The 23253-nt window shown below is 37.1% G+C and overlaps 1 protein-coding gene across 1 annotated transcript; it reads left to right on the top strand.

The window, feature by feature from the left end:
• The first annotated feature begins 5858 nt into the window (after positions 1 to 5858).
• LOC108942816 (uncharacterized) lies at positions 5859 to 13863 on the top strand. Its single transcript, XM_070197274.1, has 3 exons — positions 5859 to 6908; positions 7398 to 7568; positions 13441 to 13863. Exons 1-3 carry the CDS (start codon positions 6756 to 6758, stop codon positions 13720 to 13722), a joined length of 606 nt encoding a protein of 201 aa, XP_070053375.1. The 5' UTR covers positions 5859 to 6755; the 3' UTR covers positions 13723 to 13863.
• The last annotated feature ends 9390 nt before the right edge of the window (positions 13864 to 23253 follow it).

The following is a 23253-nucleotide window of genomic DNA, read 5'->3' as shown; positions in this document are numbered from 1 at the left end:
ATTCTCAATTTATATTTTTGTATTATTTGAAAAATTCTTCTTCCTTTTTCTTGGCAAGAGGTTTAAATAAGTGTTTAAATGGACTGTAATGGATGCGAAAGCACATTCAACAATGTTGCTAAGAATGTCAAAGGGTTTGTACAATGGTTATTCTTCTTCAACAAAACAGTAGCTTTCCTCTTGAAACGATTCAGCGGCCTTCTAAATTCTTTTTCTGCATTTTCTCTGTAGTTTCCAAGAGTGTTCAAATACAACTTCAAATAAAAAATCTCCGTCCTCTATTTAATAGAATCTTTACACATTCCAACTTAAGTTTGGATGTCAAAATTCAATTGATTATGATATCTTATCACTTTTTCTTCATGTTCCAGGGCAGTCAATATTCAAGAAAACTGAATTGCTTAGATTTTTTTTATTTTTGTACTTCCAAGGTCTTGAACTGACTCTGTTAAAATGCAGGGATTGAAACTTAAACTCTCTTTACTCGCAAAGGTAAAGCAAAATGCTGCGATTTGAACCTCAGAACAATGCATAATTTTTAATTTTTTTTTTTCTACTCGATTTCAGCTTATAGTTTGAGAACCAAAAATGTTAACCACTAATTGTGGATGCAGAAGAAAGTACAAAGTGAGGAGATGTAAAGCAATATGAGTAGTGAATGATCAGGTAATTTAGTGTCCGCTGTTCCTCGAGAAAACATGTTTAACGGCTATTGCCTAACCTGTTGAAAATTTATTTGTTTCGGGCAAGTTCTCTTTTATGATAAGATGTCTATACAATAGGAGTCAAAATCTTATTAAATTCGCCATCCTTTTTAACTTTATTGATTAAGGTGGTAATTTCTTTCAACAACCTTTCTTACTTTTAGTAAAAGAAGATGACCATCTATTATAGTTTGACTGAAAATTTGTGATTATTTGATGTATAGGATAAAGAACCGTGTGTTTAACTTCGTGTTCATCTAGAAATTAGATGTTTGAGAGTTTAAGAAATCACCGATACAACTTTTACAGTTTTTAGCTAGTTTCATCTATTTAGTTAGTTAGAAGCGAATATAAGCTAAACAACAAGGTAAATCTATATTTCAAGCTGACTTTCCCATGAGATGACTCTTCTTGGAGAATTATATATGTTATTGGTTGAGTATTTCAAATAATTGTCCTCAACAAAAAAAGATAATTTAAATATTAAAACATGAATTTTGATGTGAGATATTATAAATAAGATATAAATATCAATATACTACAATTAGTTCCTTTTAATATTAACCGCACATCGTGCGGGTACTAATACTAGTAACAACTAGAGAAAGATCTAGCTCGTAATCTATGGGTTTACGAGAACCTAATAGCTGTGAACCAGTTATTATTATTATATATTAATATGAAATTGTCGTAGGAATCCATAAACTTCAAATTCTATATTCCCTCTAAATTAACAACTATCCTTTAGTTCCAAAGAATATTTATTGAGTCATTTGTTTACTTATTATAAATGTCTTCGGACATCTTCTGAGGTGCATTCTTTTTTATGGACTTAACACCTGAAAGATCTTTTTTGGACGTTAAAATTCATATGGAGGACCATTGTTTGCTATAATATACCAATACACTTCTGAAGGTATACGGTTGAAAGTTATTTTAACCTCATAACAATTCGTCACAAACTGGTAATGGGATGACAAATAAAATAGGCCAATAGCTCTCTGAATATATGTATGATATATTAATTCAACTAACATCACCACCAATGGCTGTGGTAGGATTCTTCTTTTAATGAATCTTACGCGGCGGAAATTTAGATTAGTCGGGTTTCAATGCGAAAACCAGAAATCGGGACACCAAAAAAGGAAGAAAAAATATCAGAAGTTCCAACTGTTTTAAGTCTGCGTTAAGTTTTAAGAATTTCCGGCTTGATGTGGAGACTGCCACCCTTTAATCTCCAGTAAGGACATGCACTTATAAACCAAAGAGATAAACCACAATATGTCAGAAGTCAGAACAAGAAAGTAAGACATACTTAACAAATGCATGCAAATTGTTGATTAATAGGCGACGGCGTTTTTCCACATCAAAGTGTTCAAGGTTGGTTTAACAAAAGGTGGACTTTTCTTTAATTTGGCAAAAGTGGAACTTCATTTAGCAAAATCCAGTACAAACATGATCATCCAAATCTTTCCACGACAGTACATGATCATAGGCGAAATCAGAATTTTAAGCTTATGGGTTCAGGATCCTAATTATTTTTAAGTTATTGGGTTCTAAGTTATTGAGCCGAGGGTCTATTGGAAATAACTTCTCTATCCTCACAAGGTAGGGGTAAGGTCCGCGCGTACACACTACTCTCCCCAAACTCCACAGTGTGGGATAATACTGGGTATGTTGTTGTTGTTGTTGTTATTGGGTTCTAAATTAATAGTTTGGATATATTTAATAAAATATTTAAGACAAATATATGATTTGAACCAAAGTTATTGGGTTCGTCTGAACCCGTAACCGACACGGTGGCTCCGCCTCTGAGTATAACTATCTAATAACATTAACTTTATTCAAGACTAGATGTGGAATATAATATGGCCCGTTCATCTAGTCACTGTTAAGACAATTTCAATATAGTCACTGCAAAGATTAAAAAGAATCTTCTTAAGATGAACATTATGTTTCCTTTGTTGATGGAAGAAGTACTTCTAAAGATTTTAAGTAAATTAGAATTTCATCTCAAATATTTGCCTAATATAATTGAAGTCTTTAAATGCACTTGTCGATCTCAAAGGACAAATTGTAACCTTTTAATATCGCATAATTGGAGAAGACATAACACTCGTGTAAATGCAAGGGAGCCTTGATATTAGTACTAATGCTTGCATCAAGTATGATGCATACGTCATACAACTTGGGTACGGCTTTTTTCGGATCTTACATGAACGCAAAATATTTTGTGCACCGAGAGCTTTCCTTTTTATAATGCTCATGTAAATGAAATGAAAAGGAACTTATATGCCTAGAGAGCATTTTATATGTTTAAGCGTCAACTTTCCATCAATTTTATTTACGGAAAGTATCAAATGTATTAAGTCGGTTTATAAAAATAAAACTTTCTATAAAGGGAACAATATATTGTGAAAGGAGCCAGAGTGCCAAGATTGCGTACAATGCTGTAAATGCTGCTTGAAGAGCATCAACAGTAAAACCAGCCAAGATTTTAAATTCAAATTGTTCACCAAAAGTGTATTAACAGTTTAAGAATTAAAATTACTATACATTTGTTTTTGTAAATATTTAAAAAATTAAAAGTACTATTTACATTGTAATATACCAGTAACACAATGCTTACTACAAGAATATAAACTCAAACAAGGGGTTGAATTTGTTGGCCTTAAGATATTGTTTATTCCTTAATTGTAAAAATGACAACAACAATAACAAATCCAGTGTAATTTCACAAGTAGGGTCTGGGAAGGGTAATGTGTCTGCAGACCTTACCCCTACCTTGAGAAGGTAGAGAGGCTTTTTCCGGTAGACCTCGACTCAAGGAAAGATGAAAAAGAAATGCAGTAACGATAAACAGTAACACCAATAAGATAACCGAAGCGAAAGAACCAACAAATAATGATAAAAATTAGAAAATAAAAAAATACAAGTCTAACACTAATATTACTGGTCAGGACAAGGGAGACGCACAACTACCTACTAATCTTCTACCCTAATTCTCGACCTCCACACCTACCCATCAATGGTCATGTTCTCGCTAAGTTGAAGTAGCGCCATATCCGGCAAAAATGAACAGAACTGAATACCATCCTCTAAAGTTCTCAATTGAACTTGTGTGAATTCAACCTAATGTAGTCTAAAGTTTCCAAACGTGTGAATTTAGACAAAATTTGGTCATTAAAATTTTCAGTTTCTTATACAACTTCTGTCCATCATAACTTGCAAATAAGCCACATTTTGCCAATCTAGCAAGAAAAGTTATGCTCGAACAATTTGCATAAACTTTTTAAACAAGGACATAAGCTAAGTAATGGTATGTAAATCCTATTTCTGCAGATCTTCCAAAAATAAAGAGAAGAAGGAACGAGCCATATATCTCGATCACTCTAAAGTAGCAGGAAATTAGACCAGATGACCTAAAAATAAATGGTCTTAATTTTTTGCTCCCGATTGCTTCATAAGCAAACCTTTAAGGTCAAAAGTCAAAAAGTATTTTTCCTGAAAAAAGGGAAGGGCAACATTTGTTAAATTTAAACTTCTGCTCATGAGATCAGCGGAGTCAAAAAATCAAAATCACATACCGAAGAGCATAAAAATAAAACTTTCTATAAAAGGAACAATGTATTGTGAATGGAGCCAGAGTGCCAAGATTGCCCACAATGCTGTAAACGCTGCTTGAAGAGCATCAACAGTAAAACCAGCCAAGATTTCAAACACAAATTGTTTGCCAAAAGTGTATTAACAGTTTAAGAATTAAAATTACTATACATTTGTTTTGTAAAAAATTAAGAAATTAAAAGTACTACTTACATTGTAATATAACAATAACACAATGCTTACTACAAGAATATATAACATATTAAGTACCAATTTTAACGATTCCGGTTCGCTTGTTGCAATCAACTAAAACAAGGGGTTGAATTTGAATATAATTGACCTTCGATATTGTCTATTCCTTAATCGCAAAAATGATGACCATAGCAACAAATTCAGTGTAATTTCACAAGTGAGTACTGGAGAGGGTAATGTGTACGCAGACTTTATCCCTATTTGAGAAGGTAGACCGGCTATTTCTGGTAAACCCTCGGCTCAAGAAAAGATGAAAAAGAAGAAGCAGTAACAATAAACAGTAACACCAGCAAGATAATAAGATAAACGAGGCGAACGAACCAACAAATCTAGATATTACTGGTCAGGGCAAGGGAGACGCACAACTATCTATTAATCGTCTACCCTAATTTTCGACCTCCACACTTTCCTATCAAAGCCATATCCTTGGTATGCTGAAGCACCATGTCTTGATAATCGCCAAGTGAACAGAACTGAATATCATCATCTAAAGTTCTCAATTAAACTTGTGTGAATTCAACCTTAACGATAACTATATATTGTAGTCTAAAGTTTCCAAACATGTGTGAATTTGGACAAAATTTGGTCATTAAAATTTTCAGTTTCTTATACAACTTCCGTCCATCATAACTTGCAAATAAGCCAAAATTTTCCAATCTAGCAAGAAAAGTTATGCTCGAACTATTTTGCATAAATTTCTTAAACATGGATATAAGCTAAAAAATGGTATGCAAATATCCTATTTCTGCATATCTTCCAAAAATAAAGAGAAGAAGGAACGGGCCTTATTTCTCGGTCACTCTAAAAAACAATTACACCAAAGGACCTAAAAAATAAATGGTCTTATGTTGTGCCCCCTGATTGGCCCATAGGCAAATATTTAAGATCAAAAGTCAAAAGTGTTTTCCATGGAGAAAGCGAAGGACATCACTTATTAAACTTGAAGTTCCGCTCATGAACAAACGTGGTTAAAAAATCAAAATCACCTATTTTCAAGGCCATTCTTGTAAATCAACCCTAAAATTGTTGAGCCAAAGCTCAATTACCCAGACTCCACTTACCCCCAAACAAGTAGAAATGACACCAGATAACCATTGCAACTATTTAAGAATTAGTCAGTGCATCCTAAATTTTAATTTTTCAGTTTAATTTTTCTAGACAAAAGTGTCCGGAAGTTAATATTTCAGTTTAAAATTTCATAACAAAATAAGTACTGATTAATATTTAAATAGTATCCCTGAGAATGACTATTTGTGCACTCGCCCCTTACCCAATCGGCCGACTGGTCAAAGCCCAATTACCCGAAATGCGCCCCCACCCCCTGGCACACCCCGAAATCGGTGACAGTCCCTTTGCTCTTGCGCGGAAAAAGAAAACCCTTTGCTCTCCAAATTCAAACTACAGCAAGCTCCCTCAAGTGAGAGTTGTACTCATGGAAATGCAGAGGAAAATCACTGCTATAGAAGACCGACTCACTAATTTGCCCGACGCAATTCTAATTCACATCCTCTCAATGTTGCCGGGGTGGCACAATAAAGAAGTTGTGAGAACCAGCGTATTATCTAGACGATGGAGGTTTCTTTGGAAGTCCGTCCCAATATCACTCGATTTCGACTTCCCCATTTGTGAAAGCGAAAATGACAATCTCTTTTACCTGGCTTCCATCCATAGAGAGCTGGAGGAATTGCGAGAAAATACAGAAATTCAGGGTCTGGCGCCTTAGGTACGAGGATCGTTTTGCTAAAGATATTGATTTATGGGTACATTTTGCAATTAAAGTTGCTAATGTTGAAAGTTTTGCACTGGGAGTTATCGATACAAATCACCAAAGATATGAGTTTCCTCAATTTACATATAAAAATGCATCGTTGAGTGATTTGGCTTTATGGTACTGCCAACTCAACCCTACTGGTAGTGTAAACTGGAGTAGTCTCGTTTCTTTTTCACTTGGGTCCTTGCCTTTGACTGATGTTGTAATGGAAAAGGTATTATCAGGTTGCCCTAACTTGGAGTGCTTGGAACTGGATAGTGTTTCGGGCATTCATCTTTTGGAAATCAGCTCTGTCAAGCTGAGAGAATTGACAATACAAGATTACGGAAATGAGAATCCTGACCTGTGGCTTGAAATATTAGCCCCGTATATTCAAAAATTGGAACTTTTGGGGTACTGCAGTGAGATACGCATCCGGCAGAGAAATGTGGCTTCACTTGTCACAGGCAGTCCTTCGCTTAAATTTTGCTTTTGACGATGCGGAAGGCAACTTGGAGAAGGAGTGTATATATTTGAAGGAGCTTCTTCACGGTATTGCCAATGTCGAGAATCTTGAATTGGGTCCATGGTGCATAGAGGTTTATTCATACTCTTCACTATCTTTTTTGTTTTTGGTTTTTTTACTTGCTATTGAATCATCACTTTAGTAACATTAACAGTTCCACTACTTAGGATAATCTGATAATTAAGTTGGTAAGTACTAAAGAATTACATTCTCGCGGTCAATATGGTTGGATAGTGGCAGCAGATTGAAACAAGATCTTTTCAACAAAAGTTTGGTTGATGAACACTGAGAATGAAGAGTTTTGCAATGGACAGAACAACATGTAAAATTTGGATTGATTTACATTGATCGTACTCTTTAAATCATGTGAATGGCGTTTTCCAAGTGTTTAGAAGTCCATCTTTGAATTTTCAAACCAATCATGAACACTAAGTTGTGGCAAAATGCAGTCGTCTAGTCCAAGCTATTTTGTGAATTATTCAACAATTTACATTTCATTTATTAATTATGTCATATTTCCTTGTTTTGACATACTGTGGTTTATGTCTATTTTGTTTATAAGTTCCTGTCTGTACTGGAGTTGAAAGGGTGGCAGCCTCCACCATCAAGCTGGAAACTCTCAGAACTTCCAGCCTTACAACAGTTGGACTTCCCTGGACTTTGCAGCTTTCTACCATGTTCATTGGATCTTGAGACATTGGTCATTGACTGGTGGTACAATGAGGAAGAAAGAGTATGTTTACGTTAGACCTTTATTTTCGTTACTTCATGTTATCCATATCAAACAACTATTGATGGAAGAAGAAAACAACACTTATTCCATTATATTTCTAATTTTAAGTACTTTAGGAAAATAGTCATAGTTTTTTTTATTTAGATCATTAGTGGTATATTTTATAGATAATGATAAAAGGTTACAAAGAGGGGGATTTGATTGCCTTACCTCTTCAAAAAAGGTAAGACTTGAACCGATTCAATCCTCAAGTAAAGAGAAGATTGAGGCAGTTTAATCTTTGAGAATAGTGTAAGAGATAAGCCTCTAAGGAGTAAGAAAAAAGAATTTTTGTATAGGAAGACTCCTCTTTGCAATGTGAAACATAACTGGCCTACGTACCTAATGAGCTTTACAAGAATAGCTTCTAACTTGTGGAGACTTGCTAACCTGTACATTGTTTCCATAAGAGTAATAGTCTGTTTGGCCAAACTTCTAAAATCAGTTTATTTTGAGAAGTATTTTTTCAAAAGTGTTTTTCAAAAAAGTACTTTTGGTGAGAAGCAGTTTATGTTTGGCTAATTAATTTGAAAAGTACTTTTCAGCAGCAATTAGTGTTTATCTAAGCTTTTATAAAGTGCTTCTAAGTGCATTTTTCTCAAAAGTGTGCTTTTCAAGGTTGTGAAAGAGAAGCTCTGGAGCTCTTTTTAAAAATCGACAACAAAAGGCAAGAGAACAAAGGAAAATTAGAATTACATGTGAGGGATACTCCAAAAAGAAAGGGTATCAATGAAATAAAGGGGTTGGATATCGGGAGTAATTTCAAGAGCAATGAAACTAGAAGGAAAGGGAAATGTATTGTTATAAAAGATCAATGAAGGTTAACATTCTATCATGGAAAGTGAGGGGGTTAAACCGTCAAAAGAAGAGGACGTTGATTAGAAGTCTAATGAGCAGCTGAAAGGCAGATGTCTTTTGCTTCCAAGAATCCAAGCTAGAGGGGGATATTATAGAGATTGTAAAAGAATTATGGGCTAATAGTTGGGTAAAATTTGCACAATTAGAAGCTAGTGGGACTAGAATAGGTATTGTGGTGCTGTGAGACAGAAGAATATGGGATGGGGAAATTAGCAGCTTGGGATCACACTGTATTACCTATAAGTTCACTGGTAAAACTCAAGAACTTATCTGGCATCTGTCTAGTGTATGTGCCCCTAATGATGGAGTGGAAAAGGAAGATGTTTGGTGGGAATTGGCAAGGGACAAAGGTTTATTTGAGGGGCCATGGGTGGTGTGAGGGGATTTCAATACTATGAGGTTTCCTTCAGAGAAGAAAAATTGCAATAGAATCACTAGAGCCATGAAAGAGTTCTCAGAATTCATTGAAGATATGGACTTAGTAGATTTACAATTAGCAGGTGGTAATTACATGTGGAGAAAAGGTGACAGACACTTCATAGTTGCTAGACTGGACATGTTTTTTGTATCTGTTGATTGGAATGATGGGTTTAGAAACGTCAAACAATTAATGATCCACTGAGTAACTTCAGACCATTCACCTCTGATACTACAATGTGGCAGTTGGGAGCCAATCAAATCTTATTTCAAGTTTAACAATTGGTGACTACAAATTGATGGCTTTATAGACATCATCAAAGTTTGGTGGAATTCCTTTATCTGTGAAGGAAGGCCGAACTTTATTTTGGCTTTCAAACTTAAAGCCATGAAGGAAAAACTCAGAGAATGGAGTCGAGCTTTACAAGGAAATGTAGAATTGCAAAGGCAAGTGTACATTACCTGCTTGCAGAATTGGAGAAGATTCATGACCAGAGCCCTCTAAATGAAGAGGAAATGTATGCCAAAACTGCCAAGGCAATGGAATTTTAGGAAATTGCAAAACATGAGGAGGTGGCATGGAGATAAAGATCCAGAGCATTGTGGTTGAAGGAAGGGGATAAAAATACAATTTTTTTTTCACAGAATTACAAATACACACTAGGAGACACAACCATATTGAGGAACTGGTAGTAGAAGGGATATTGGTGCAGAATCCTGAAGTTATCAAGAAAGAGATTGTCACTTTCTATCAAAATCTATATTTTGAAGAAGATGAATGGAGACAACAAGGTAATTTTAGGAATTGTCCTATGATTACCATCGAGGACAATCAAATGCGTCAAAGTCCTTTTGGTGTTCAGGAGATATAGGATAGTGTGAAGGCGTGTGAAGGCGTGTGAAGGGAAGTGGTGAATAAGGAAGTGGTAGCTGATGTTCAGAACTTCTATTTCCAGGGTATTTTCGAGAAAAGTTTTAATGCCACTTTTGTGGCTTTAATTCCTAAGAAGGTTGGAGCCAAGGAACTGAAAGACTTCAGGCCTATTAGTTTGATCGGCAGCATCTACAAAATCGTCTCCAAGTTGTTGATATAGAGACTCAAGAAGGTGGTGAATAATTTGATGGAAGCAGATGACCTTCATTAAAGGCAGACATATAATGGACGCCATATTAATTGCTAATGAATGTCTGGATGCAAGGATATTAAGTAAGGAGTCTGGTATTTTATAGGAATTGGATATTGAGAAGGCCTATGATCATTTGAATTGGAATTTTTTGCTAGAGACTCTAAGGAAGATGGGGTTTGGTGGTAGATGGGTAAATTGGATCAAAGTTTGCATCAGTATAGTGAGATTCTCATTTTTTATTAATGTTTCACCAGTTGTTTTATTTTGTTCTCAGAGGGGCCTGAGACAGGGTGATCCCCTATCTCTCTTTTTATTCATCATTATCATGGAAGGATTGGATGACATGTTAAAGACAACTCAGATAAACAATTGGATAAGAGGCTTCAGGGTAAATTCCAGGGCAGGCAGTCAACTAGAGATCTCCCATCTACAATATACAGATGACGCTCTTGTATTCTGTGAAGCTGATAAAGCTCACCTTCAAATGTTGAGGGTCATTTTTATCTTGTTTGAAGCCATTTCTGGCTTGCACATTAACTAGAATAAAAGTTTTGTTTATCCAGTTAATGAGGTAATGGAGCTCCAAAACTTGTCTGGAAATCTAGGTGGTAAAATAGGCAACCTGCCTACTGTGTATTTGAGAATGTCTTTGGGGGCCAAAAGCAAGTCAAAAAGGATATGGAATGGGGTCTTAGAGAAATGTGAGAAGAAGCTAGCTAATTGAAAGAGCCAATACCTGTCCATGGGAGGAAGATTGGTCCTGATAAAGTCAGTTCTTGATGTTATGCCGACGTATATGATTTCTCTATTCCCAATACCAGCGACTGTGGTGAATAGAATAGAATAGATGCTTTGAGAAGAAATTTCTTGGGAAGGTAACAGTGAGAAGAAAAAATTCACTTGGTTAGATAGACCTCACTCACAGTTAACAAGAAGGAAGGGGGAATGGGAATCAAGAAATTGATCCAGAATCAAAGTTTGTTGATGAAGTGGTTATGGAGATTTGCTTCGAAAGAACATTCTTTATAGAAGGAGGTAGTCAGAGAAAAGTATGGCATGGAAGGAAAATGGATAAGCAAGCTTGTGACAAATCCATGTGGGTTCAGTTTGTGAAAGTCTATTAGAAATCTTTGGCATAAGCTCATTAACAAGTCAAACTTCAGCTAAAATAGCTTTTTTCTGATATTTATTTACTGAATGAACAGTAGGGGGCAATAGTAGCAGAGGTTTGGACAAGTCAAGGATGGATTTTGACCTTCAGAAGAGGAGATTGACAGAATTATAGAATTCTATGAGAATTTGGAATGATTCAAAGGGATCTCTACTGCTTAAGACTGTCACATGGCAAGGGAATAGCAACGGGAAGTTCTCAGCCAAAGCAGCATATAATATAAGGAGTTCAACATCTCAAACAATCAGATTGGCTGCTGGCCATGGAAGGTTAAAATTCCTTATAAAGTAGTATGCTTTACATGGTTGTTAGCAAAGGAGGCAATCCTAACTCAGAATAATTTGATCAAGAGAGGATTCCAGCTATGTTCTAGATGTTACTTATGTGGAGCAGAGGCAGAGACAATCAATCATCTCTTTTTGCACTGTAAAGTGGCTTTACGATTACGGAGGATATTCATCAATTTGAGGGGAATATTGTGGGTTATGCCAAGAAGAATACATTAAGTTTTAACATGTTGGAACAGAGAAAGCAACCTATTCCGTCATAAAGAGAGATGGATGATTGTCCTAGCTTGCATATGGTGGACAATTTGGGAAGAAAGAAATCAAAGTTGCTTTGAAGATAGATATAGTAACATTCAAAAGTTGAAAATGAAATGTTTAGTTCTTTTTTATTTTAGTGTAAAGGAGAATATTTAGAAGATCATAAGATCATTAATTTATTTTTGATGTTTTAAAATCCTTATGAGAAGACAAAGGACTAGGAGTGTCTTTTCTTATTAGGCCTCCTTGTAATTATGGGTGACTTCACAGCCTTTGTGTAGTCTTTTATTTATATGTAATATGCTACCTTTTCAAAAAAAAAAAATTTTTTTAGGAAGAAGCTTCTTTTTTTTTCTCCTTCTCTAAAATTACTTCTAATTCTGCTCACAAACACTTTTTTTTTCTTCCAAAAGCTCGGCTAAACACCTTAACTTTGGAAAAAAAGAACTTTTTAAAAAAAAAAAGGTACTTTTGGCCATGGAGTAGCTTGACCAAACAGGCTATAAAAAAGAGAACAAGTGAGGGGGGTATTCTCAAGTAACATGTGAGCTCACAGAAGGTTCTAACCGGGAGGTTCATCTTGTTGATTATTGGAGGTAAGCTTTGGGCCTTTTTCCGAATGTTGAAGGAAAGGAGCTGCCACTTGTCAACCCTTAAGTGCCCTCTAGCTTCTCTTGGTAATGAGTTAAAGCTGAAAATTTTCTTCTCTGCATCCAACAGTTGGCTGTATCCAGATAAAGAATCAGCCACACCATTGCTTCTCTGTGATAGTGTATCACCCTGACTTCTTCACTTTGAATAAACTCTTTAGTCTCTTCAATAATAGGTTCATAGCGCCAAGACGGTTCTGCAACTCCCTTGACGACATTCACGATAAGTGAGAGTCAGCTTCCACCCAAATGTTTCTAATACAATGTTCAAGACACTATTTAAGCCCATAGGAAAGTGCAAATGCTTCAGCCGTATTGTTTGTTCCATGGCCTAGCTAGTGGGACTACATATGCCATAATAATATCACCAGAGAGTTCCTCACTATGCCACCTGGTCCACATTTTCCTTGTCCGCAACTGCCATCCATGTTTAGTTTTACCAATCGTAGATCAGTGTTAGAATATTTTACAATAATGCTTATTCATCAAGGTGAGCATTTCTCAATGTGTTCAATGAAATTGCTCCAGGGAATTGGTAGTTCAAATTCTGGAAATTTCAATTGAATGCTGCTTTGCATGGATTTCAGAATCTGCTTTTTAGTGTTGAAAGTTGATGGTTTATCTTTGCTAAAACCGCTGCAGCAGCGTGCTTATTGTTCCATTTTTGTGTAAGAAATTTAGCGGAACTCTTTTGTTCTCTCAATTTATTTTTCTCAAGAAGATAGTCCAGCTTGAGTTGCTTTGGCAGAAACTTCATGTTGTCACTGTCAAAACTGATTCTTCGACAGTTAAAACTTTTTTGTAGTTGTAGGAAAAAGATTTTTAACAAGGGATGGTACTCACCTTCATCGGAGGAGATACAGGATCGACTTCAATTAAACTTTGAAACATTTTTTGTTGTTTGTGTGTACCACTTTGTAACGTTTATTAAGCACTTGACATGTTCCTTGAATCTAAAAACTCGTCACCTCTTTTTTCTATCCACAATCAACTCCTTGGCGTTCTACTTCCAGCTAAGATTCTAAGGAGAATTAACTGGCTAATATAGCGGATTCTTTCATGCAGGACCTGCTGTCAAGGTACACAAATGAGGATGAACAAAGGAGGTTTGAAACACGTAATTTTAACTGCTTATTTCCACATCTGAAGACCATCGAGATCATTAACTTTCATGGACCACTAAGTGAAAATAAGTTGCTGCTGCCATTGGTAAAATATTTTCTCAAGCATCCAACTGTGCTTGAAAAGTTTGTCATTGATGTGCTGGATTATTTCGAAATGGCACAGGAGTTACTAAGCTTTCCAAGATCCTCTCCGCACGCTTCAGTTGTCTTTTCTTATCGATAATCTGTGGCCGTCAAGTGTTGATTTGTTTTCCACTCTTCTTAGTTACAGCTACTTGTATTTACTCGAACGCACAATTGGTAATACTTCTATTTTTTAAAATAACAATAATTATTTCAATATATTACCTAAATTAATTAATAATAGCTATTGTCACTGCAAGATGTCACATTTTTAAGAATTATTTTAATTTAATGTCTATATCAAACAAGAATGTTAATCATACTAGCTAGAAAATACAAAACCTATCTTATATTATTACTATTACATTAATTTTCAGAGATAATCCAGTTTTATTGTTTAGACATAATATAAATACTACGTTTGATTATTCATCTTTGTAGGTTTATGAAAAATAGTTTACATAACTCGGGATACACCTGCAATGCACGTGTCGAGAAACTAATAGATTTAAAAATTCTACACTATTAGTTTGGTTTGGTAATTAAAAAATCTGAACTAGCCCAACCTTATTACACCCCCAACTTGAATTCCGATTTCAACTGTGAATGAATTCTTTAAATAGGAAGTTATTGCTAATATACAATTTGCACCAAAACCTTCATTATTATATTATTTTAAGGATTCATGGTAGATTCTTAAGCTTTTACTCCAACATTCTAATCGATCTCATCTTGTACGCTCCATTCTTGTCCCATTTAATAGAAGAATTTATACATGTCCTGTCGGCACAATAAAAAAGAAAAAGAAAAATAGCTTGACTATGACGAGACGTTGTCCAGATTAGGTTTGAAAGTGTAATAGTAATCCAAATACAACACCACATTCACTCTCCTTTTCCCACGTTTAGTAAACATCACAAATTGACATAAACCACTCTGGACCACCCCTATTTAATCTTATGATCCTGCACACGAAACTCATGCTACAAGATTGCGATATGTAGTGCAACCTACAACACTATTAGACAATTTAAAAGAGTTTACACAGTTAGGTTACTTGTAAAATAATACAAATGTTTTATCGAATTATTAACTAGAAACGAAGTACCAATTTCGATCTATAATGAGGTTGAGGTTATCGAGCTTCCTGCCTTCCGTGGTTGAGATGGAAGGTTCAATCATATCAATAAAATATCATGCCCTTTAAACGTTTGAGGCTCATTTTCCAACAAAAGTGTCAGAAGGAAGTAGTTGTCCTTTGACGTTTATTATGTCTTAGATTTTCCTCATTAAACGTACTTTCATTTGCTTCTTCTCGAGGTCGCTTAGAATTTTTACTAGACGACTCGCATTCATTTTTATACGGATAAATATTCTCAAAGAATTCAGCATTATCGGATTCGATTACCGTATTAATATGAATGTCGGGATTTTTTGATTTATGAACTAGAAAACGAGATGCCTTACTATTTCTTGCATATCCTAGGAAAACGCAATCAACCGTTTTCGGTCCAATCTTCACCTTTTGGGGTTTAGGAACTTGTACTTTAGCCAAACACCCCCACACTTTAAAATATTTTAAGTTGGGTTTCCCACCTTTCCATTTTTCATATGGAATGGATTGTGTTTTGCTATGAGGAACTCGATTGAGTATTTGATTAGCTGTAAAAAATAGTCCCCCCCCCCCCCCACAAGTTCTGGGGTAAACCCGAATTTAGCAACAAGGCATTTATCATCTCCTTTAACGTTCTATTTTTTTTTCTGCAATTCTACTAGATTGCGCTGAGTAAGGGGCATTTGTTTGGTGAATAATGCCATATTCCAAACATATTTCTTCAAAAGAAGATTCATATTCTCTACCCCTATCACTTCTTATCATTTTGATCTTTTTGTTTAGTTGCGTTTCAACTTCATTTTAACTTCTCGAGCGATAGTTCCACGATCCCGACCAGCAACTTGTTGGGAGTAGGGGCATCAAAGCTTTATATTGCTTGAATGCCTCAATTGCTTCATCTTTACTATTAAGTAAATAAATATAGCAATATCTAGTACTGTCGTCAATAAAAGTTATGAAATATTTTTTTCCACCGCGAGATGGTATTGACTTCATGTCGTAAATATCTGTGTGAATTAAGTCTAAAGGATTTGAATTCCTTTCAACTGACTTATAAGGATGTTTAACATACTTAGATTCCATACATATTTGACATTTCAAATTATTGCATTCAAATTTAGGCAATATTTCCAAGTTAATCATTTTTCGTATAGTTTTGAAGTTTACTTGACCTAAACGTGCATGCCATAAATTATCTGACTCAAGTAAGTGAGAAGAAACTTGAACAACTTGAAAAGGCCCTCAGTTAGGTAACATTTTCCTACATACATATCATTCTTACTTATTACAACTTTTTCAGAAACAAACACACACTTAAATCCATTCTTGATAAGAAGTCCAGCAGAGACCAAATTCTTGCGAATTTCAGGAGCGTGGAGAACATTGTTTAGTGTCACAACTTTGCACGAAGTCATCTTCAAAGTTATCTTCCCAACTCCTTCAATTTTTGTTGTTGCGGAGTTTTCCATAAAGATAGTCTCATCGGGCTCTGCGGGAACATAAGAGGCAAATAACTCTTTGTTAGCACAAACATGGCGAGTGGCTCTAGAATCAATCCACCACTCCTAGGGATTTCCTACCAAGCTGTTGTGATGACCCAAAAGGTCATTTTTAAATTTAATAATTAATTCAGTATTCTAAGACCTCAAATAGCACTATTCTTCATTTCTCGACTTGCGTGTGCAGTCCATATAATTTTTCAAAAATTTTTATATGAAAAATATTGATTAAAATGTGAAATAAAACTTTAAAATTCAATTAAGTTGACTTTGGTCAATACTTTTAGCAATTGGACCCAGATCAATATTTTGACAGTTCCGGTAGGTCCGTATCATGATTTGGGACTTGGGTGTATGCCCGAAATTTAATTTGGAGGTCCCTAGCTCAAGTTATGACCATTTAACGGAAACTAGAAATTTAAAGGCTTTAGATTTCCAAAGTTGACCACGGATTTGACCTTTTGATATCGGGGTCGGAATCCGATTCTGAAAATTTGAATAGGTTCGTTATGTCATTTATGACTTGTGTGCAAAATTTGAGGTCAATCAGACTTGATTTGATAGGTTTCAGCATCGAATGTAGAAGTTGAAAATTCTTAAGTTCCTTAAGCTTGAATTGGGGTATGATTCGTAGTTTTAGCGTTGTTTGATGTGATTTGAGGTATAGAATAAGTTCGGATGATGTTTTAGGACTTGTTGGTGTATTTGGTTAAGGTCCCGGGGACATCGGGTGGATTCCGGATGGTTAACGGATCAAAATTTGGACTTAATAAAAATCTAAAATTTTGGCTTCTGGTGTAATCGCTCCTGCGGATTTTAGACCGCAGGTGCGAGCTCGCAAAAGCGAGTCATGCCTCGCAGAAGCGAATGGGATGACGCAGAAGCAGCCCACGCATCACAAAAGTAGGAAAAGGGGGAAGGGGCAGCCTTGCACTGAAGCGAGTCTGCAGAAACGAGCCAGCCCACAGAAGCGACCCCAACCTCCGCAAATGCGGTTAAGTATCCGCAGATGCGAAAAAGCCTGGACAGAACCCATAAAATCGGAAGTAAACCATTTTTACTCATTTTTGAGTTTTGGGTCTCGGGTTTAGGCGATTCCAAAGAAATTTTTCACGACTTTGAATTGGGTAAGTGTTATATAACCAAAAGTGATTATATTTCATAAATCCATGTCTATATCCATCATTTATTTTGGATTTAGATGGAAGAAATTAGAATTTTTGTAAAACTTTCCAAAAACAAAAATTTAAGATTTGAAGGTCCAATTGACATCGGAATTTGATAATTTTTATATGGTTGGACTCGTCTCGGAACGGGTATTAGGATTTCGTAAGTTTTTTTGAGCTTTGAGACGTGGGCCCCATTGTTGATTTTTTAGATGAATTTCGAATTTTAATACGAAAAATTAGAAAATTCATATGGTATTATTTTTTACGATTTGTATTGAGTATATTGAATTATTTATGACTAGATTTGAGGATTTCGCACACGAATTCGCGAGGCAAAGGTTTATTGGAATCTTGAGTTGGTTGCAAAGCGAGGTAAGTGTTGTGGTTAACTTTGACTTGAGGGAGTAGGATTTATTTGTTTATTTGTTACGTGATTTAATGTGCGGGTATAATATATATGTGAGGCGACGAGTACTTATGCGTTGTGGTTGAGTCAAAACATGCTGGAGAAATTTAATTCATTTTGAATAATTATTTATTTAATTAAAATATTCCTGCTTAAGTTTATTATTGATTATTTGAACATTATTTATGAAATTTTTATTGATTTAATTATTGTTGAATATGGTGAGAAAGAGCGTAAAAGCACGAAGGGTAATGTCGTTCCTTTTTTATTATTTATACTATCATTGTCATGGTGAGAAAGAGTATAAAAGTACGAAGGATGTTATCGTGCCATTATTTAGCGTAAAATCACGAAGGGTGATGTCGTTCCATTTTCAGAGAGTGTAAAAGTACGAAGGGTGATGCCGTGTCATTTTCAGAGAGTGTAAAAGCACGAAGGGTGATGCCGTGCCAAAAGAGAGTTAAAGCACGAAGGGTGATGCCGTGCCAATTGTTATTATTTATTTATCAGTTTATGGGAGGAATGAGAGTAAAAGCACGAAGGGTGGGACCGTACTATTTTTATATTATCAGCTGCTCATTTTATTGTTGATGAATTAATTGGCTGCTACGTGACACTTCTCCTGCTGAAATTTCTATATCATTCCCCTCCGCATGTTCCCTCCCAAATTTATAAATTGTTATTTATTGTGTTATTATTGTTTCGTATTTGTATATACATGTACAGGTTATTTACATACGTGTCTTGTCATAGCCTCGTCACTACTTCATCGAGGTTAGGCTCGACACTTACGGAGTATATAAGGTCAGTTGTACCCATACTACACTCTTCACTTCTTGTGCAGATTTTGGAGTTGGTCCCAGCAGCGCACCATAGACTTGCTCGGATTCAACTACCCAGAGGAGATTTGAGGTATAACTGCACAGCGTCCACAGTTCTGAAGTCCCCTTCTATCCTATCTTAGTTGTGTATTATCTTTCAAACAACTTGAATTTTATTCAGACCTTTATTTGTATCATTCTAGTAGCTCGTGTACTTGTGATACCAGATTCGGGGATGTATGTTGATGATTCGGTAGTTATGGTCTTCCGCACTTTATTTTAGTAAATGACTTCCATTTAATTTAAATTATTTAAAAATGGTTAAGATTATTCTAACGTTGGCTTGTCTAGCAAGTGAAATGTTAGGCGTCATTACGGTCTCGAAGGTAGAAATTTAGGGTCGTGATAAGTTGGTATCATAGCACTAAGTTACCTAGGTCTCACGAGTCACGAGAAAGCTTAGTAGAGTCTGAAGAATCGGTACAGAGACATCTGTACTTATCTCTCAGAGGCTATGAATTTTAGGAACAATATCACTTTTTCATATTCTGTCGTGCAATTTTATTCTATCATCGATGATTGAACCACTCTATTCTTATTCTCTCGCAGATGGAGAGAACATGTAATACATCTACTGATGGATAGGAACCAGAGCCCCCGGTGGCAACTATGACTAGGGGTAGAGGCCGAGGTAGAGGCAGAGACAGAGGCAGAGCTCAATCTAGAGCTCGAGCAGCAGCACCTGTTGTATAACTTCAGGTGGATTTAGGAGCGGAGGTTCTAGCTCAGACGGTACCTGTTGTACCAGTCCAGGTCCCGGAAGGATTCATAGTTACTTAGTGCTTCAGGACGCTCTAGTCCGTTTTGGTGAGTTTTGTGGAGGGCGTGGCCCAGAATGATACATTTCCAGTGGCATCAACCGTCTCACAGGCTGGGGGAGGACCACAGTATCAGGCTCTAGTAGCCCTACCAATTGGGGTAGTTCAGCCAGTTGTTACGGCATAGGCCGGTGATAGGCTCGCTATGTCTTTTGAGGCTTTATTGAGGCTGGACAAATTTACTTAGCTCTTTCCAGTTCACTTCAGTGGTACACCTTCTGAAGACCCATAGGATTATCTTGACCGCTGCTATGAGGTGCTGCGGAACATGGGTATAGTTGAGACCAATGGGGTCGATTTTATTGTATTTCAGATGACAGGTTCCGCCAAGAGATGGTGGGGAGATCTTATGTTGGCCAGACCAGCTGGGTCGCCTACACTGACTTGGGATCAGTTCTCACGGCTATTTCTAGAGAAGTTCCTCCCTATCACATTGAGAGAGCATTACCGCAGGCAATTTGAGCGTCTCCAGCAGAGCAGTATGACTGTTACTCAGTACGAGACCCGTTTTGTGGATCTAGCCCGTCATGCTCTCCTTTTACTTCCTACTGAGGGAGAGAGAATGAGGAGGTTTATTAAAGGACTTACTCACCCTATCAGGCTTCAAATGTCCAAGAAGATCGAAAGTGAGATTTCCTTTCAGGCGGCTGCTAATGTTGCTAGGAGGATCGAGATGGTTCTTGCATAGGAAAGAAGGTAGGGGTCTAATAAGAGACCCCGTCAGTTCAGTGGGTTCAGTAGTGCCTCGTCTGGAGGCAGGGGTACTTTTGGCAGGGGTCATCCTCCCAGGCTATTTCATTCAGCGCTCCAGGCATCCTATAGTGAACCACCAGCTCCTATTAGTGCACCTCTGATCCAGAGTTTTCAAGGTAGTTACTTACGTTGATAGGGACAATTTCAGGGTCAGCAGTCACAGCAGTCGAGGTCTTGATATACTTGTGGTGATCCGAGGTACATTGTTAGATTCTGCCCCAGGTCTCAGGGCAGCATTCAACAACAGGGTTCTCCTGCTATGATTCTAGCACCGGTTGCTTCATCGTCCGCCCAGCCAGCTAGAGGTAGGGGTCAGGCAGCTAGAGGTGAAGGTCAGGCCGTTAGAGGTGGAGGCCAGCCAGTTAGAGGTCATCCTAGGGAAGCAGTTCATAGTGGTGAGGACCATGCCCGATTTAATACTTTTCCAGCAAGGCCTGAGGCCGAATCATCTGATGTTGTGATTACAGGTATTGTTCCAGTTTTCTATAGAGATGCTTCAGTTCTATTTTATCCAGGATCTACTTATTCCTATGTGTCCTCTTATTTTTCTTCATATATGGTGATGCCTCGTGATTCTCTGAGTGCTCATGTATGTGTGTGTCCATTTCGGTGGGAGATTCTATCATGGTAGATCATGTCTATCGTTCGTGTGTGGTAACTATTGGGAGTCTTAAGACTAGTGTGGATCTTCTACTTCTTGATATGGTAGATTTTGATGTCATCTTGGATATGGATTGGTTGTCACCTTATCATGCTATATTGGATTGTCATGCCAAGATAGTGACCCTAGCCATGCCGGGGTTACCTCGATTAGAGTAGAAAGGAAATCCTAGTCATTCTACCACCAGGGTTATTTATTATATGAAAGCTCGGCGTATGGTCGAGAAGGGGTGTCAAGCCTATTTAGCTTATATTCGTGATCCCAGTGCGGATGTTCCTTCTATAGACTCAGTACCAGTTGTTTGTGAATTTCTAGAAGTATTTATTGCAGATTTGTCGGGGATGCCACCCGACAGGGATATAGACTTCTGTATTGATTTGGATCTGAGCACTCAGCCAATTTCTATTCCATCATACCGTATGGCCCCGCCGGAGTTGAAAAAATTAAAGGAGCAATTACAAGACTTGCTTGATCGGGGATTCATTAGACCTAGCGTCTCACCTTGGGGTGCACCAATGTTATTTGTGAAGAAGAAAGATGGTTCAATGCGGATGTGTATAGATTATCGGCAGTTGAACAAGGCCACTATCAAAAACAAGTATACGTTGCCAAGAATTGATGACTTGTTCGATCAGCTTCAGGGCACCAAGGTATTTTTGAAGATCGATTTGAGGTCTGGTTACCATCAATTGAAGATTAGGTCATCCGATGTTCCTAAGACAGCTTTTCAGACTCAGTATGGGCATTACGAATTCCTAGTGATGTCATTTGGGCTGACAAATGCCCCAGCTCTATTTATGGATTTGATGAATCGGGTATTCAAACCCTATTTGGATTCTTTTGTGGTTGTATTCATTGATAAAATATTGATTTACTCCAACAATCGAGAGGAGCATGAGCAGCATCTTAGGATTGTGCTTCAGACTTTGAAGAATAATCAGTTATATGCCAAATTTTCAAAATGCGCCTTTTTGGGGCATGTTATATCGGTTGAAGGCATAAAAGTGGATCCTAAGAAGATTGAGGCAGTTCAGAACTAGCCTAGGCCTACTTCAGTTACGGAGATACGGAGTTTTCTGGGTTTGGCGGGTTATTATCGCAGGTTCGTGGAAGGGTTTTCATCTGTAGCAAGCCCATTGACCAGACTGACCCAGAAAGGTGTCCCATTCAGATGGTCATACGAGTGTGAGATGAGCTTTCAGAAGCTCAAGAGCGCTTTGACTACAGCGCTAGTATTGGTAATACCCACATGTGTCAGGATCTTATACGGCATATTATGATGTATCTCCCGTTGGGCTTGGTACAGTATTGATGCAAGATAGTAGGGTGATTGCTTATGCATCACGACAGTTGAAATTTCACGAGAAGAATTATCATGTTCGTGACTTAGAATTGGAAGCCATTGTTCATGCGCTGAAGATTTGGAGGCATTACCTTTACGGTGTCTCGTGAGAGGTATTTACTGATCAATGTAGCTTACAATACTTGTTCAAACAAAAAGATCTCAATTTGAGGCAGAGAAGATGGTTGGAGCTGTTGAAGGACTATGATATCACTATTTTGTATCACCCTGGAAAGACCAATATAGTGGCTGATGCTTTGAGTAGAAAGGTTATGAGTATGGGCAATCTTGTGTATATTCTAGTTGGTGAGAGACTGTTAGCTGCAGATGTTCAGACTTTGGCTAATCAGTTCGTGAGGTTAGATATTTCAGAACCAAGTCGGGTTCTAGCTTGCACAGTCGCTCAGTCTTCTTTATATGAGCGCATCAGAGAGCGACAGTATGATGACCCTTATTTGCTTGTCCTAAGGACACAGTACGACACGGTGGTGCCAAATAGGTTGTTGTGAGAGAAGATGGAGTTCTGCGGATGCAGTGTCATATTTGTGTGCCTAATGTGAATGAGCTTCGTGAATTAATTCTGGAAGAGGCCCACAGTTCTCGGTATTCTACTCATCCAGGTGCCGCCAAAATGTATCAAGATTTGTGGCAACATTATTGGTGGAGGAGAATGAAAAAGGATATAGTTGCATATGTAGCTCGGTGTCTGAATTGTCAGCAAGTTAAGTACGAGCATCAAAGACCTGGTGGTTTGCTTCAGAAGTTTGAAATTCCTGAGCGGAAGTGGGAGCGTATCACTATAGATTTTGTTGTTGGGCTTCCACGGACTCGGAGAAAGTTCGACACAGTATGGGTCATTGTGGACAACTTGACCAAGTCATCATATTTTATTCCAGTAGCAGTTACCTATTCTTCAGAATGGTTAGCAGAGATTTACATCCGCGAGATTGTATGCCATCACGGTGTGCTCGTGTCTATCATTTCTGAT

Source organism: Nicotiana tomentosiformis, chromosome 3 (genome assembly GCF_000390325.3).
Source record: "Nicotiana tomentosiformis chromosome 3, ASM39032v3, whole genome shotgun sequence".
Taxonomy (NCBI): domain Eukaryota; kingdom Viridiplantae; phylum Streptophyta; class Magnoliopsida; order Solanales; family Solanaceae; genus Nicotiana; species Nicotiana tomentosiformis.
The sequence above is the reverse complement of the archived record's forward strand: the minus strand, read 5'-3'. Positions and strand labels throughout refer to the sequence as shown.

Excerpts from the sequence above, each read along its gene's own strand:
- LOC108942816 (XM_070197274.1), top strand. The coding sequence starts at position 6,756 with ATGTGGCTTCACTTGTCACAGGCAGTCCTTCGCTTAAATTTTGCTTTT. Across the intron at positions 6,909-7,397 it reads TGGGTCCATGGTGCATAGAG|TTCCTGTCTGTACTGGAGTT; the intron begins GTTTATTCATAC and ends TTTGTTTATAAG. Across the intron at positions 7,569-13,440 it reads GGTACAATGAGGAAGAAAGA|GACCTGCTGTCAAGGTACAC; the intron begins GTATGTTTACGT and ends TCTTTCATGCAG.